The following is a 16,631-nucleotide window of genomic DNA, read 5'->3' on the forward strand; positions in this document are numbered from 1 at the left end:
GTTCTAATGAATGAAAATGATGATCTCTTTATACTTCTAAAACCCTGTAAAACTTGCCATGTGTCTTGTGACCTGCTGCTTTGGAGTCTTGTGGTGTGGTTGACTTTGAGGTTTCGGACTTCGCTTGCCATCTGCTGTGCTGATTTTAGTTACTGCGGTCTCGCCATGGGATGCATTGCTTGACTTCTCTGTATTTCCCTTTGACAATTTAACGATCATGGAACGATCTTCAGCTTCAGACTGAAGTGTTTCCAAACTCCTCCTTAATTCAGCCTGTCCATCACTGCTGTTTCCCGAGACATTTGTGCTCTCTTTTTCTTTACTCTCAGCAGATTTCTGTTCCTTCAGGAGACCCCACAGCTTCAGGTTTTCCGATCTAAGTCGGAGTAGTTCCTCTCTGCAATAAGCAGTTTTTTTTTTTAGTGTGACGTTCAGGAAACTGACTGTTAACTAATAGTGAAGATAATGAGTAGGTTCTTGATTTTACTGAAAAAGAAAAGACCAACCTAAGCTGCAGGACTGAGGAAGATCCAAAATCTGCCAGCAGAGATCTAAGCGCCACTGCATCTGTGTTCCTATCGGCACAATCTTCTTCTCCGCTGTCTAAGAGGCTGTTGTCAGAGTGAGCATGCCCTCTACTCTGGCTGGACCTGCTATCCATGTTTTCATCACCAAGCATAATTCCTGGTGCAATCTGAAAGAAATTGGTAAAAAATGTGACAATGTGTAGGGTTTAAGCGCGCCACCATGTGCAGAGGCTATAGTCCACGATGCGGCTGTCCCGGGTTCGAGTCCCGGACCCGGCGACCTTTGCCGAATGTCTCCCCCTCTCTTTGCCCTCTTTCCTGTCTTCCTACTGTTGGAAAAATGAAATAATAAAAGCCTCTAGTGCTGCAAAACAAAATATATATATATATATATGTATATAAAAAAAAATGTGACAAGCAATTCCCTACAATGTTATGTTTATTATTACATAAAACAAGGTTTTATTTTTTACTTTAAGGAGAAATTTTATTAATTAGTGTGAAAGTGCTTTTCAACAGTTTTAATACCAACTTAACTATTGCACTGTTAGTCATGTTACGGCTACAGAGTTTAATGTATTTCATTGGGATTTTATGTGATAGACTAACGTATAACTATGAAGTGGAAAGACAAGAAATTGTTTTTAAAACTTCTTACATACAGGAAGTGGGGCGCCACATTTTGCTGGGATTAAGCTGCAACTCTTCTAGAGTACGCTCCTCCCAGCTTTCTTTTTCTTTTTTGTCCATTCTTCTTTGCAAAACAGCTCTAGCTCAGTCAGGCTGGACAAGAGCATCAGTGAGCATCAATTTTCTAATCTTACCAATTGGAGATACATGTGTGGACTGGAAGATGAACCCCTGCCCAAGTCTCAAGTCTTTTGCAGGATTTAAAAGCTGTCCTGTAGGATTGCCCTGTATTCCGTTCCATTCACCCTCCCATCAACCCTGACCAGCTTGCCAGTCCCTGCTGAAGAAAAGATCCCCACAGCATCATGATGCCAGCATCAGGCTTCAGGGTAAATGAGCTTTGCTAGTTCCCTTTCAGTCGATTCACTCAGTACAACACATGAGTATGGGATATCACGCTCTGCATGTCCTGGCTGAAGCCACCTCTAATCACGCCTCCTCGGTAAATGATGTGATGACGACAGGTGACAGGCCCCGCCTGCACTATAAACCTGTCCGCCATCGTCGTCATTACTCAGTTCTTACGCTCTTCACCTCGCTAAGAACACCTCTTTGAGTCAGGCTAGCTAGCTGCTGCTGGTTAGCTCTGCGTCTCTTTCTAAAGGCTACTTGGAACTAGTTCAACTGCTTTTGTTGGAGTCAATCACTGCTGCCTGCTGGTAAGTGTGTCTGCCCGCAAAGCGCTAATTTTAAGCAGGCTTTGTGGTTCGGGATGAGCACAAAGCTAACACAAGCGAAGCAGAAGTCGTCTATTCATCCCTGTCCTCAGGGGTGCGGCTTCTCGCTTCATGAGAAGGACCAGCATGAGGCTTGTTCCGTCTGTCTCGGGATCGTTCACAGAGCCTGAAGCATGTGCATTCTGTCGCCAGCTTCGTCGCTCGACCCTGGAGAGGCGGGTTAAATTCCTCGAGAAGGTGCTGGGAGAGGCTGCTGTCTTACGGCGAGACCCACTGCTCTCCAAGGCGGGAAACCCAGTTCCCTTTCAGTCAATTCACTCAGTACAACACATGAGTATGGGATATCACGCCCTGCGTGTCCTGGCTGAAGCCACCTCTAATCACGCCTCCTAGGCAAATGATGTGATGACGACAGGTGAAAGGCCCCGCCTGCACTATATACCTGTCCGTCCACATCGTCATTACTCAGTTCTTACGCTCTTCACCTCGCTAAGAACACCTCTTTGAGTCAGGCTAGCTAGCTGCTGCTGGTTAGCTCTGTGTCTCTTTTCAAAAGGCTACTTGGAATTAGTTCAACTGCTTTTGTTGGAGTTAGTCACTGCTGCCTGCTGGTGAGCGTGTCTGCCCGCGAAGCGCTGATTTCAAGCAGTCCGGTCTGGCTTTGTGGTTCGGAATGAGCACAAAGCCAACACAAGCGAAGCAGAAGTAATCTATTCGTCCCTGTCCTCAGGGATGCGGCTTCTCGCTTCATGAGAAGGACCAGCATGAGGCTTGTCCCGTCTGTCTCGGGATCGTTCACGCTCGCAAAGCGTTGGCAGAGCCCGAAGCATGTGCGTTCTGTCGCCAGCTCCGTCGCTCGACCCTGGAGAGGCGGGTTAAATTCCTCGAAAAGGTGCTGGGAGAGGCTGCTGTCTCACGGCGAGACCCACTGCTCTCCGAGGCGGGAAACCCAGTTTCGTCCGATTCTGACGAGGACGGCTTTTCGGTCGAAGTCCCCGCTTCCAGCTGGGCAGACCATATGGAGTATGTTGATGGGTTAGCCGATAATGAAGGTGCTCGGTCTCAGCTTCAACTAGAACCCCTTCAGAGAGAGGAGGACGTACTGGACATCGGTTTGGATGTTCATGGTCTGTCCGATGATGAGGATGAATCTCTGCCGAGTCAGGCTGCCGCTGCTGCGCCAGCAGACCCGGGCGACACGTCTTTTTTTTCTCTGCCGCCGTGCAGCTGATACCCTGGACGTGGAATGGCCATCCCCACCTCCTGCGGAGAAGCCATCGCAATTCGCGGGGTTTTATCTCCCCTCGGAGCCGACCGCAGTCAAGCATCATCTACCATCATGTTCCCAGACTTTGTCTCTGAGTTGACGTCTTCATGGAACAAACCACTGTCCACCCGCGTCACGGTACCGGGTTATGGACAGTATCTGGACCTGGAAGGCGCCGAAAAAGCCGGACTGGTGAATATTCCGCCTATGGAACCGTCTTTGGCAGCATATCTGGCCCCGTCCCAAAATCATGGTGTCGGTGGTCCAACATCACTTCCGTCTAAGCACTGTAGGTTCTCCGCTGCTCAATTGGAGAAAATCTACAGGGCTCAAGCGACCACTGCTCGTGCCCTGAGCTCCATTACCATGCTGCAAACATACCAAGCTATGCGCTTGGCGGAGCTTGGAGCCGCAACACGGAGAGCCCTGTGATGCTGCTCTTGAATGAGATGAGAATCACCGCTGACTACATCCTCCGTGTATCCCGCTGTGCAGCTGTCACTGGGCAGAGGGATGGCATCAATGGTCGTTGCGCAAAGCACCTGTGGCTGACGCTCTCTGACATCCCAGTTAGGGATAGAGCAGTCTACCTGGATGAACCGGTGGTAGCCGACGGGCTGTTTGGGCAATCTCTCGACGCCATACAGGCGAAATTCGAGCTGAGCAAAAAGGCCGAAGCACTGCGCAGTATCATCCCCAGGCAAGATGTGAGACCCAAATCCAGCTCGGGCACTCGCAAACCAGCTGTACCGCCACCCCCACCGAAGAGGATGACGCGGCCCGTGAGCTTGAGCCCTCAGACGGCACTTCCTGGAGCAGGGGTCCTCCTCTGGGGCTCCAGAGGGATTCGACGTCCCGGAAGAAGAAGACACAGTCCTCCTAGCTGTGGGACTCGGGATTCAGGAGTTTTGGGAGCAGAGAGACATCTATGCCAGTTTTCGGCGAGTGCCGTCCAAAAGATGTTTTGCTGGTGTTGTTCGGGATCCCCCACACAGTCTCCCAAGCACAATTTCCCCACAAATGTATTTGCACTAAAAGCCCCCAGTTTGGTTGCGTTGAATGTGTTTCTGAGCACTGCAGTTGTTCCAAATGTTTCAATAAAGAGTTTTTTCTATGAAAAAAAGTCCAAATCAAAGAGCTGCAGGCAACAGCCAAATGAGGCTGCAACTCTCTCGCACGTCGGGAGAGGGCAACACCGTTCCACCAACAGTGCCGCAGGCCAGTCGCCTGGCTTCACGTCTCCATATGTGGTACGCATGCGCACTCCAACCTTGGGTGGAGAGGACCGTTGCTATGGGTTACCATTTACAGTTTCGCCGGAGACCACCCCGCTTTGTTGGCGTGGTAAACACGGCGGTAATGGCCCAAGCAGCAGAGATTCTGAGAGAGGAGATAAATACACTGTTGGTAAAAGGAGCTATCCATGCGGTTTCCGAGGCTGACATGAACAGAGGTTGGTACAGCCGTTATTTTGTTGTTCCGAAAAAAGGGGGCGGGCTTCGTCCAATCCTGGACTTGAGAGTTCTGAACAAATACCTCCGAACATACAAGTTCAAGATGTTAACACTCAAGCAGCTTCTGAGTGCTATCAGCCCAGGCAATTGGTTCGCACGATCGATCTGACAGACGCTTACTTTCACGTAGCATTACACCCGGACCACAGACAGTATCTGAGATTCGCCTTCGAGGGCAAGGCCTACGAGTACCTCGTACTGCCTTTCGGTCTGTCTCTAGCTCCTCGCACCTTTACAAAATGTTTAGAGGCAGCGTTAGCACCTCTCAGAGAAACAGGTGTCCGCATTTTAACTTATCTGGACGACTGGGCTTTAATAGCCAGTTCCAGAGAGCAGGCGACAGTGCAGCTGTCTATGGTTGTGTCACACATTCAGGCCCTAGGATTTTTGGTAAACTCACAGAAAAGCTCGCTGATCCCAAGTCAGCATGTTTTCATTTCTCGGTCTGGAAATATGCTCCCTTACAAGCAGGGCTGCGTTTCCAGACCATCTTACAACTGATGGGTATGATGGCATCTATGATTGCAGTAGTACCGCTCGGTCTACTGAAGATGCGCCAGTTCCAGCGGTGGACCCGCTCTCACCGGTTGTGTGCATTGCGTCACCGCAGCAGAAAGCTAACGATAACCACTGCCTGTATGTCGGCTCTCAGCCCTTGGCGGGAACCAGGACTGTTGTGCCGAGGTTCGCCAATAGGGAGAGTAACCTTTTGCAAGGTGGTATCCACGGATGCCTCCCTGAGGGTGTGGGGCGCGTTGTGCGATGGCGTGGCGGTGAGGGGGGTTTGGACACCACTACAATCCAAACTCCACATAAACTACCTGGAGCTCTTAGCGGTTCTGCTAGCTCTGCAACATTTCTGCCAGGTTCTGTTAAACCAACATCTTCTTGTTAGGACAGACAACACCACTGTGATTTCATACATAAACAGACAGGGAGGGACTCGTTCACTTCCTCTCCTGAAGCTATCAAACACCCTCTTGCAGTGATGCAGCATACGCTTTCTGTCTATCAGAGCTACTCATGTCCCGGGAAGCCTGAATCTGGGTGCAGATTTGCTCTCCAGAGGCAGACCTCGGGTGAGAGAGTGGAGGCTTCACCCTTCCGTGGTGGCACAGATATGGTGTCTGTTTGGGACAGCAGCAATAGATCTTTTTGCCACCAGAGCCAACACCCACCATCCTCTGTTCTTTTCCATAACAGATCAGGATGCTCCACTGGGAGTGGATGCCCTGGCCCATCCATGGCCCAATGTATTCCTGTATGCATTCCGCCCAGTGGAAATGATACTACCTGTACTAGAGAGGGTGCGCAAGCAGAGTCTGTCCCTAATTTTGGTAGCACCCCGTTGGCCTGCAAAGTCATGGTATTCCGAGATAATCAGCCTGCTGGCAGCAGAGCCGTGGCAACTCCCCGTTTGCCAGGATCTCCTCAGGGGGGGGAGATATTTCATCCACACCCAGAGCTGTGGAAGTTGCATGCCTACCTGCTGAGAGGTCCAGCTTATTAGCCAAAGCCCTCCCCCCTGATGTGGTGGCACCAATCCAGAATGCAAGAGCATCCTCCATTTGAACCTTTGGAGTCAGTAGATGTGAAGTTCCTTTCATATAAGGTTGCTCTGCTTCTTGCTCTGACAACTGCAAAGCGAGTTGGAGACCTCCATGCTTTGTCTGTAAATCTTACCTGCATACACTTTTCGCCTGATGGTTCCAAGTTCACGTTGCGACCCAATGCAGCTTATCTTCCTAAGGTTATACCTTCGGACTACAGCTCCATGACTATGGAGCTTTCTAGTTTTTGTCCACATCCTTTTGCATCTGAGGAACAAAGGAGGTTACACTTCCTGTGCCCTTTACATGCACTGTGCAGTTACATTGACCGTACTCAGACTGTGAGGTTGTGTGATCAGCTGTTTGTGTGTATTGCTAACCCAGAAAGGGGGAAAGCTCTATCCAGACAAAGACTCTCTCACTGGATTGTGGAGGCTATTTCTCTAGCTTACAGCAACAGGGGTCTCCCAATGCCATGTGGTGTGAGGGCTCACTCCACCAGGGGCATAGCGACCTCCTGGGCCCTATTTAGAGGGGTGCCCATGAGTGACATTTGTGCTGCAGCCAGCTGGTCTTCGCTGCACACATTTGTAAAGTTTTATCGTTTGGATGTGACAACCCCTTCTGTGGCTCACTCTGTTCTTTCTGCTGGGTCTGTCCCATACTCATGTGTTGTACTTCGTTACTCTCCTTCAGGGAACGTAAAGTTAGGCATATAACTACTGTTCCCTGAAGGAGAGTAACAAAGTGCAACACATTGCTGCCCCGCTGCTCAGCAGGGCTCGGTGAATAGCGGCTATCGAACTGAGTAATGACGACGATGGCGAACAGGTATATAGTGCAGGCGGGGCCTGTCACCTGTCGTCATCACATCATTTGCCTAGGAGGAGTGATTAGAGGTGGCTTCAGCCAGGACACGCGGGGCGTGATATCCCATACTTATGTGTTGTACTTCGTTACTCTCCTTCAGGGAACAGTAGTTATATGCATAACTTTACGTTTTCTTCCACACATTACACACAGGTCAAAATGTTCAATCAGACTACCACCTTTATCCAAATGTTTGCTGTGCCCCCTACATGGCTTTCAACAAAGACTTTGTTCTTGCACTTGTCCATAAAGGTCAGATTGCTGGAGTGCACCACTAATAGTAGTCATGTCAATGGATCTCCCACCTAAAGTGTGGATCTCTTCAGCTACTCCTGCTCTCTGTCCAACCTCTTAGTTTAGATCAACAACCATGTCTTGATAGGTTTGCAGTTGTGCTATACTATATTATTTGTAAAAGAACTTTGAAAACCATTTTCCTTCCACTTCACAAATATAGACTATTTTGTGTTGGTTCTTTTCATAAATTCCCAATAAAACGGGGGAAAAATGCACTCAATATCTTACCTGCCCTAAGCTGATGTTTGTCTGGATCTCTCTATCCTGACCAGGAAGACATTCGCTGTCACAGTCACCCAGTGGCTGCCTCTCATGCATCTTCTCAAGCTGCTAGAGTAATGGGATGGGAGGCGAGTGTGACAATAATGGCTTGGTAAAAAAAACTTAAAGAGGGAACAGAATCCATAAAGCACTGCACAGCAACATCAGAATGGCATGATGTGTCTAATGTGGTGTGGTGAAGAGAGACCATTTCATGGTACACAGAGATAAAAAAAAACAACAGGGACTGATTAGGAAAACGAAGGACAGAAAAAAAGGGTTTCTTCTTCTATAAACAAACAACAAACTTGTTAGAGAAGCTACACATGTAGCACTACAGACCAAACAGACATCAGTAAGAGGCTGAACAGAGCAGAGGTTAAGATGTAGGTTAGGAGATTAGAAAGGAGCTAAAAAGGTGGATGTTAGACAATGATTCATGATTTAATAATTTTAACTGATTAAACTTTAGACAAAATCTAAATTGCAACAATTTTCCATTATCTATAATTTAGATAACACACAATTCACATTCAACTCCATTTCTTTTGGGAGCTGCCATTTATGGCCTCTAACCTGTTTGAACCGGCTTCTGCTGGTCAGATCTTTGTCTTCCTTTTCAAAAGCGTCCCGCTCTGACTTCTCCATTTGTGATAATCTGCTCTGCAGCTCATTGTTTAAACTCTGCAGCCCAGCGACACGGTCCTGCAAATCCAGCACCTGCACCACGAAGGGAACTCTTGTCATGTTTTTTTTAATCATTTTAGATTATTTACATTTTGAAAACATTAAAAATGACGACAATTCGATCTTACTATTACACAAGTGTCATATTCTGCAACCCACATTTCTTTCCGCAGGTGCTCCGTCTCATATTACAAAAACTAATTTAATTGTAAATAATTAAATGTAGTTTAAAACAAAAATAGCAACAAAAAAAAAGCTAAACAAAACCCCAACACATTTTATTGTACATAAAATGACAATATTGGTGGAGAATATAACCATGTAGTGGAAGGTGGAGGCAGTTTATCCTTTCACAACAAAATCATCCTCCTACATGCTACTAATGACCTACGTTATATTTAGTTTAGTAGAGTGTTTTACCAAAATCAACTCAAATAGAACAATCTGTGGAGAAGGTTAAAATTTCTTGCTCCACAATCTCTGACATAATTTTAAAATAAGTTCTCCAATAAAGCTCCAACTGGAGACATGACCAGAATATATGAGAAAGATTACAAAGGCTTTGTGCATCAGTCTCATCTGGATATATTTTAGCAAGCCTGAATTTACTATAATATGTATTGAGTATTTAAAAAATTTTTCTTGAAACTTTTCACAAGATGAAAACAGTCTTTGCTGGTTTAAATAAGCCATTATCACAGATGGGGATAAATCAATAAGATATTGTATTCCAATTGTACTAATTCCTAAAAGCTAAACTAATTCCTATAGCCGACTATAGAATAATATATATATATACATATGTAAAATACACAGAAACAATTGTTTCTCTAAAGAGGACATGCAGAGTTTAATACGAGCTGACCTTTTGCTGAAGCTCCTGAGGAGAAAGCTGAGACAAGCTATCATCCGGACCTTCTCCCACACAGATGCTCATGTAAGAAGTCTGATCTCCAATGAAACTCAAAGTGTCACCTGAACATGAAACCAACATAGGGCTCTTACAAGTAAACATTAGCGAGATCAGTACAGTAAGACTCTGGTGTGTTTCTAGTCTTACCACCATCACTGGTTCCACCAACTCCTCCTCCACGGTTCTGAATCGCTCCCAAGCGAGCCTGCAGTGATGCATTCCAGCGCTGGGCATCCTCCAGCTGATGTCTCATGCTCTCCAGTTCTTTAGGATCAATGAGGTCCACACCTAAACAGATCCACATGCAGGTTCATCTACAACTCTACCACATTTCTATTTATATTTCAGTGAAGGTTGTGTTCCAAACACCACTTTAAAGCGATGCAAATTTTAAATCAAATTTAAAAAGCAAATATTGCTGAGAATTTACATAAAGCATTTGATTTCATATCTATTAAATAGACATTTTGCATGTGGACCAGTATAGATGAGATTATTTTATTTGAGTAATTCACACATTAGGCAATTAGGATTAACAATAATAAAATAAATAATTAAGACTTCAGAGATTTTGATAATAAATTGGCATAATGATAATATCCTTATTTCAGACCTAAAAGTGTAACTATACTAACACACATACATGTATAACTGTAAAAAACAGCTTATTTTATAATTAATTTTAGATATCTGTCAATTTGAATGATCATGAAACTAAAAGCTGAGATGTGGAAATTAGCCAATTAGCCTGCCTCATCTGTCCTAAACACAGTGAGAATGTAAGCCATGGGTGCTTTACTTACAGCTGACCTATTTATACACCTGCTGCCCTGTGGATCACGCTGTGGGAGGAGCATGCATTTAATATGTCCACTGGCATGAGTACACGCAGGCATCTAGACAGACACTTGAGCTATGACGTTTAGACAACCCTCAGTGATGGTTTAAATCAGGCTGTACGTTGAAGTCAGGTTACATTCAAGTGACTCATGGAAGTATTTACTTTGTAGCGTCTTGGAAAACTGGATGAGGATTTAGTTAAATCCTTTACTGAAACTGTTATATAATAATTTGTTTATATGTAACCAGACAGATGGTTGGAATGGTTAGATTAGTAAAACAGGGCTGATGGAGTTGATGTGCACACAAACAAAATGCCAAGAGAAGAACAGAGAAAAGATAGAGCAACAGTGGCGTTAGTTTTTATTTTATTTTTCATGGGTTTTAGAAGAATACATGTATTTGGTGAAATAAGTTGCATCTCTGGTACAGACAAAGACATGCAGATGAAAAGATGGTTAGGTACAAAGCATTGAGCAAACACAGATGAGAAGGGGATGAAGCAAATATGCATGCTGCACAAACAGACAAAGAGGAGCCACAAGCTTTTCAACCAGGTGTGATGTTTTGAGTCATGACGAGACAAAGATGACAGGCAGTTTTGTGTTTCCTAGAAGCTGTACACTCTGACAATAAGATAATTGCTTCCCTTCCCTTCTTGTCTTTTCTCTCCGTTTAATCATCATGCTCATCCACAACCCAGTGTGTTTGCACTGCACCTTCTCTGAGCTTGGCTCTCTGTATCTCTCTCTCCAAGTCATCCCTGAGCTCCTCATTAGTTTTGATGCTGTCTTCTAGCTGCTGCCTGAGAAGCTGAACTGATGTCAGTTCCAGCTGCAGAGCATGGAGACGCTGGGCACTGGAAAACACATGGGGATCAACAAAGTTAAGACCTATGCACACAGTCTAAATCAGTCCTGAATGTCACCAAATTGTTTATTTTAAAGTTGTTAGCCATGCACCGATCAATGAGCCATGACTGAAACTGGCTAATTTTTCTTTGCTCGGCTCTAGCCAGCGTTCACCAGGTCAAATACTGTAAAATATGATTTATTTCCTCTGCTACTAAATGTATTAAAACTGTAAATTCTTATCTTTTTCAGTCTATTGGTAGATCAAAAAACAGGGTGTTTTTATGTACTTTGTTATAAATGTAGTATAAATCAGGTACAGGTCAGGGACATGTGCTTTGATGCATGGAGATAATCTTTTAATCCCTTCAGGTTTGGTCGGATTCAAAACTACCTCCTCTATAAACAAGCCGGCAGCACAGTTTTTTTTCCCCTTTATGGTGATTTTGTGTTACATTTAATTGTTGAATTAAAACAAAAACACAAATCAGTTTGTTTGGGTTATAAAAACCTTAAAAAGAAAGTCAGGCTGGGCAGGCTAGGCCTTAAAGAGAACAGGAAATCGATATTAGCCAGTAAAAGTCTGACCGGTGGATCGCTAACAGTAGTAATTTTGTTATTTTGATTATTTTAAGACATATCAGCTCGTTGCACCATTCCTTACCTATCCTGCTCCTTCACAGTCCTAACTAAACTGGAGTACAGCTGTTGTTCAGCTCTAAGGGCTTTGTTTAGAGCATCATGCTCCTGCTGCAGGGCTAAAAGATGAGGCAAAGCCTGAGGGCAAAAACACGAACCATCTTACTAGTGAGTTTAAAATGTTACGCATGTGTTGAGAAGGTAATTAAAGCTTTACATCTTGCTGGCTATCTCCTCCTATCATGGTTCTTTCTCTCTGAGGAAGTACAGGTAGGGATCTATCCATGTTGGTGCCAATTAGATGATCTTGAGTAGAATCAGTTCGGTTTCCACTCCCCTGTCCAAGGCGCTGATGGAGAACCTGCTCGAAATCAAAAATAAGCCATGATTAGCCTCTAAACTTTATACAGTCTTCTTTAGCCAGAAATTCAAATTTCATCTGAGGAAAATCCCTTTAATCCCAGTCACTGTTTGCTTTAATGGCCAACACATTCCAAACTTCAATACATTTGCAGATTTATTTCCAGATTTTTTAGATTTCTTTGGCCTGTTTTTAAAATTAAAATACAAAAGGTCACCATAAATTTGTGTCAAATATATCTAAAGTGGTCAAACACTCCGGATGGGTGGACGGATGGAAAAAAGATTGTAGGAGGAAAGAAAGGAAGGGCAGATTAAAGAATTCAAGGAGGGAAGGATTAAATGGAAGTAAGCAAGGAAGGAAAAATGGCAAAAAAGGCAGGATTCAAGGATGGAAAGTTTAAAAGAAACAAAAACAATCACATCAAGAAACAGTAGTAGGTAGGAAAAGTGTAGGAAGGAAAGACAGATGGATAAATGGATGGACAGACTGATAGACTGGACGTATGTGCATTGTATATATAAAAGCCATACTAAGGACCAACCTAGTTGAAAGCGCTTATTTGTAGACATTCAGATATTTATAATATACAGGTGATACACTAGAAATACAAACATTCTTCCATACTTGTCCAGACTTGAAAACCTGAATAAAACTCAATACTTTTCAAGGCTGTGTAGGAACCCTGCCTTCCATTTACTGAGTTTTGTAGGGCTTCTTACATTAATAATCTCATCCTTGGTCTTCAGTGTAGCCGTCAAGGAATCAATGTTGGCAGCTTGACCGTCGCTGCGACCCTCGAGCTCAGAGAGCAAAGACTGGAGATCAGCCAAAGAAATCTGGAATTAAAAATAAATGACACAGAAAACCAATAAATAAACTCTTGGTAACACTATCCCAGCACTGGATGTGAAAAGCTGCTTCCTGCTCACAGACCTTCAGTTCATTTTCCCTCTTCAGTGCTTTGTTCAATGCTTCAGTTTTCTGTGCCAGTTCCTTCTTCAGGACAACAATTGTTTTCTTGGAGAATGCAATGTTCTCCTGATTATCCTCGCTGTTTCTCCTAGATAGCTCAGCTTCAAATGAGACAAAATAGAAGCAAATGTAGGACCAATAGAAAAGAGCAACTTCAGAATGAGGATTTAAAGGACACCAAAGTCTCACCTTCTCTGTCATCAAGTTTCTCTTGCATGATCTGAATGGTTTGCCTGAGCTCCAACACATGATCTGCCTCGGCATTCTGACTCATCTCCGCCAAGAACCTATCTCTCTCCTGACCCCTCTGCAGAAGCTTCTGCAAAATACAACATTCAAACACATACAAGATAACATCTGAATTGTTTAAAGTAAGTAACCAAATAAACTGTGTTTTTCATTCACGATTTGTGAATATTTCAAGCCAAGGACAACTTAACAGCAGTATGACTTTGTTGTCTTTAAAGGATCTTACGTCAATGAGGCTGTCTTTCTCCGCAAGCAGAGTTCTTAGCTCTGCAGTCTCTAAATAACTTTCTTGGGTTGTTGACGAGCTTTGCTTCTCAGCTTTGGCAAGCTCCTGTTGCTTATCAGCCAACTGCTTCCTCAGTTCCTGAATCTCTTGAGCGCGCTCAGACAGCATGCGGTTAAAGTGCTCAGCAGACTCCTTAGGAGAGAAAACAGCACATCAACGTAATACGAAGGTATGATTTTTTTATGTTTGGCAGTAAAAAAAATCAATTCTTCACATTTTCATGCTAAATCCAAACTTCTGATCTTTAATAAGAAAAACACATCAGCACCAGAAAACACACCCCTACTATTTTCTATAAAATAACCTGCACCAACTGGCATCTTATTGATGTTCCAACGTACAGCAACAGCGATCATTTTTGAATCTGATCTATTCAAAAATTACACTTTTGATTAAACCATCAATGGCTGAACACAGTGATCCATTTTGTTGACATATGTCAGCATGGCACACCCGTTGTGTGTTAAGGTGCCAGGTAACGCCTGGGATTTGACCCGATGTAACGCATTCCCCAAAGTTTCTCTAATGGAACCACATATTCTTTCCATTATTCAGGCTTCCAGGTTTCCATTTCTCCTCTGAACACACACACATATGTGTGTGTGTGTTTGTGTGTGTATATATATATATATATATATATATATATATATATATATATATTCAATTCAAAAATACTTTATTAATCCCAAAGGGAAATTAAATGTATATTATAAATGTGTGTATGTATATATATACACACACACACACACACACACACACACACACACACACACACACACGTTCACCACGAATTTATTTCTACATTTTCTACATTGGTCCTGTTTTAAATATGGTACCACCTAAAACCACAGACCATAAGGAAAGATGGGTAGATGGACAAAGATTGACAATTGCATGGACGAACAAAAGGTTGGAAGGACGGATAGCTAATAGGATGGATAGATAATAAACAAAGGCCAAGATAAATAAATTGACAGATGGTGGGTAGAATTTTTAGACAATTTGAAACAAAATAACAATTGGAAATCCAAACATTTTTATACTCGAATTTACTTCTTCTATACAAAGAAAACCTGGAAAATACCTAAATCAATTCCCTGACTTCCCTAGACTAGGTAGGAACCCCGATTATTGAAAACTGACCTTAAGAAGGTGGTCCTTGCTGCTAATTGTAGCTAACAGCCCCTCCACAGCACTCTCATTGTCAACTATTAGTCTTTCTCTGGCTTTCACAGCCTCAGACAACATCGTTTCTGTGACCTTCAACCTCTGGCCCATCTGCTCAGCCAGGTCCCGAGCATGAGTTTGTGACTGGTTCAGCAATTTGTCTGCCATTTCCTGCACAAAGGGACAGATTTAGAGACAATACAACCTGATTTACAGACCAGACTGAAATTAGTCCGATGTGACAACAAATGTTTGAAAGCTAAAATCCTTATAGCTCATTGATAGATCAAAGGAAGAATAAAGAAAAATAATTTGGCCTACTAACTTCCATATCTTTAGTTTTGCCCTCCAAGGAGAGCTGTAGCTGGTGGATGATAGAGTCTTTCTCCCTCAGTGATCTGTTTAGGTTGTCTTCCACATCTTGCTTGGCTCTCTGTAGGTTCTTCAGGGTGTTGGCAAGATGTTGCAGCTCCACATCTTTTTCCTTAATTAGACTGTCAAAATCCTGCAAGAAAAGAAAAATGGCTATATATGAAGTTAATTTGGTTTGTAAGATTTTCCAGTAAAAAAAAAAAAGTGAAAAGTTACTCACATTGATCGTTTCTTCATTATGACTGAGAAGGTTATTAAGTCTGTCCAAGTCTCTTTCCTTTTCTCGGAACAACAGCTGCAGCTGGTGGATCTCATTGTCTTTCTCCTCAATGGCAGCAAACTTCTCATCAAGAGCTTGCTGTAGAAGGGCAAACAAAAAGTGTCAAAATAAATCAGGCTGCAGTCTGTCTAGTGACCAGATAACATTAAAGGCACACCCACCTCCAGGGCACTCTCCTTTTCCTTTAGCCTTTGGCGCAGCTTGGTGAGCATGCTGTCATTACTGCAGGGGCTTTTGCTTTGCTCCAAGTCTCTCACCATGTTTATGTACTCCTGATAAACGCCGTAAAACACTGTTAAACATAAGTTTCATTGCTCCAAATTCAATTTATTTTTATGTAAATCAATGTGAACCTTTGGTTCAACATTTATTGGTGAAAGTTGCGTCACCTGTAGCTGCTGCTCTTTATCAGCCAGTGTGGTTGTGAGCCTCTGGATGATGGTTTCATGGCTCTGCAGTTTTCTTTTGGTTTGTTCCAGCAACTCCTGGTACTGCTGTTCAAGAGCACCTTGCTTTTCTTTCATCTCGCCGCTCAACTTTTTCAGCTGATTGGCAAGATCCTGGAGAAGAAAATGATCAGCTGAAAAGATTTTTTGGGCACAAATATGTAAAGACAGTAATTGCCCATGTGCTATTTTACATTTAGGGCTTTGTCGCCTTTCTTTTTCTGTTGCTGCAGGTCTTCAAGTTCCATTTCAAGCTGGTCCTTTGTCTGCTGTAAGTTGGCAAGTTCTTGTTCTTTTCTGTCCAGGGCACGCTGTAGTTTTTGGGCTTCAAGCACCTTGGCATGGTGTTCCCCCTGGAGTTGGGCCAACTCCATTTGTTTTTCCATGAACAGGTTTTGGTGCTCCTCCACCCCCTGAATAAAACAAAAAAGGTTTGATTTAATATTTTACATTCGTAGGCAAAATTCTTTTACCAATAGAGAGACGCACCAAGCAAGCAACTGCTGATATGAATCAGCTGATTTTCAGCTTTAGCTGCCCTGACCAGGGACCGGGCTGTCAGGACCCCAATATCCGATCAGTAACCACACAATACACAAGAGCCACCAGGTGGTGCTTACATCAACATACTTAGGTGTGGAAGTAGTGACTATGGAAGACTCACGGTTGGTGATTTTCAATTTCAGTGAAATTGTGGAAGGTGTATATTCTACGACATGCTGGGATTATTCAGGCAGAGACTGTGACAGAGAGAGTGCAATACTTCAGCAGATAACAGGAAGGCTGAATGTTTTGCTGTTCCTCCTTCTGTAATGGAACATGATGATAAGTAAACTTTGGTAACCTTTTGGAGATCCACTATGCAATCCATTTTGTCTATGTTTAAAACTAATAGTAAAAACCCATTTTTTA

General features: G+C 43.6%; 1 protein-coding gene across 11 annotated transcripts in view; it reads right to left on the reverse strand.

Moving 5' to 3' along the window:
• cdk5rap2 (CDK5 regulatory subunit associated protein 2) overlaps positions 1-16,631 on the reverse strand; it is a 47,583-nt gene that overhangs the window by 15,778 nt on the left and 15,174 nt on the right. For 9 of the 11 annotated variants that reach the window (XM_047372424.1, XM_047372425.1, XM_047372421.1 and 6 more), the window contains 19 exons: positions 15,914-16,132; positions 15,663-15,833; positions 15,435-15,545; positions 15,214-15,351; positions 14,947-15,126; positions 14,598-14,792; positions 13,395-13,586; positions 13,109-13,238; positions 12,881-13,020; positions 12,667-12,783; positions 11,801-11,944; positions 11,609-11,721; positions 10,813-10,952; positions 9,401-9,541; positions 9,206-9,315; positions 8,230-8,373; positions 7,621-7,722; positions 507-694; positions 58-397 (listed from right to left, as the gene is read on the reverse strand). In XM_047372424.1, the coding sequence (XP_047228380.1) occupies positions 58-397; positions 507-694; positions 7,621-7,722; positions 8,230-8,373; positions 9,206-9,315; positions 9,401-9,541; positions 10,813-10,952; positions 11,609-11,721; positions 11,801-11,944; positions 12,667-12,783; positions 12,881-13,020; positions 13,109-13,238; positions 13,395-13,586; positions 14,598-14,792; positions 14,947-15,126; positions 15,214-15,351; positions 15,435-15,545; positions 15,663-15,833; positions 15,914-16,132 (3,015 nt within the window). The remainder of the gene's footprint in view (positions 1-57; positions 398-506; positions 695-7,620; positions 7,723-8,229; positions 8,374-9,205; positions 9,316-9,400; positions 9,542-10,812; positions 10,953-11,608; positions 11,722-11,800; positions 11,945-12,666; positions 12,784-12,880; positions 13,021-13,108; positions 13,239-13,394; positions 13,587-14,597; positions 14,793-14,946; positions 15,127-15,213; positions 15,352-15,434; positions 15,546-15,662; positions 15,834-15,913; positions 16,133-16,631) is intronic. The other 2 variants (XM_047372416.1, XM_047372420.1) reach the window with 2 other exon arrangements.

Source organism: Girardinichthys multiradiatus, chromosome 8, assembly GCF_021462225.1.
Source record: "Girardinichthys multiradiatus isolate DD_20200921_A chromosome 8, DD_fGirMul_XY1, whole genome shotgun sequence".
In the NCBI taxonomy this organism is placed as follows: domain Eukaryota; kingdom Metazoa; phylum Chordata; class Actinopteri; order Cyprinodontiformes; family Goodeidae; genus Girardinichthys; species Girardinichthys multiradiatus.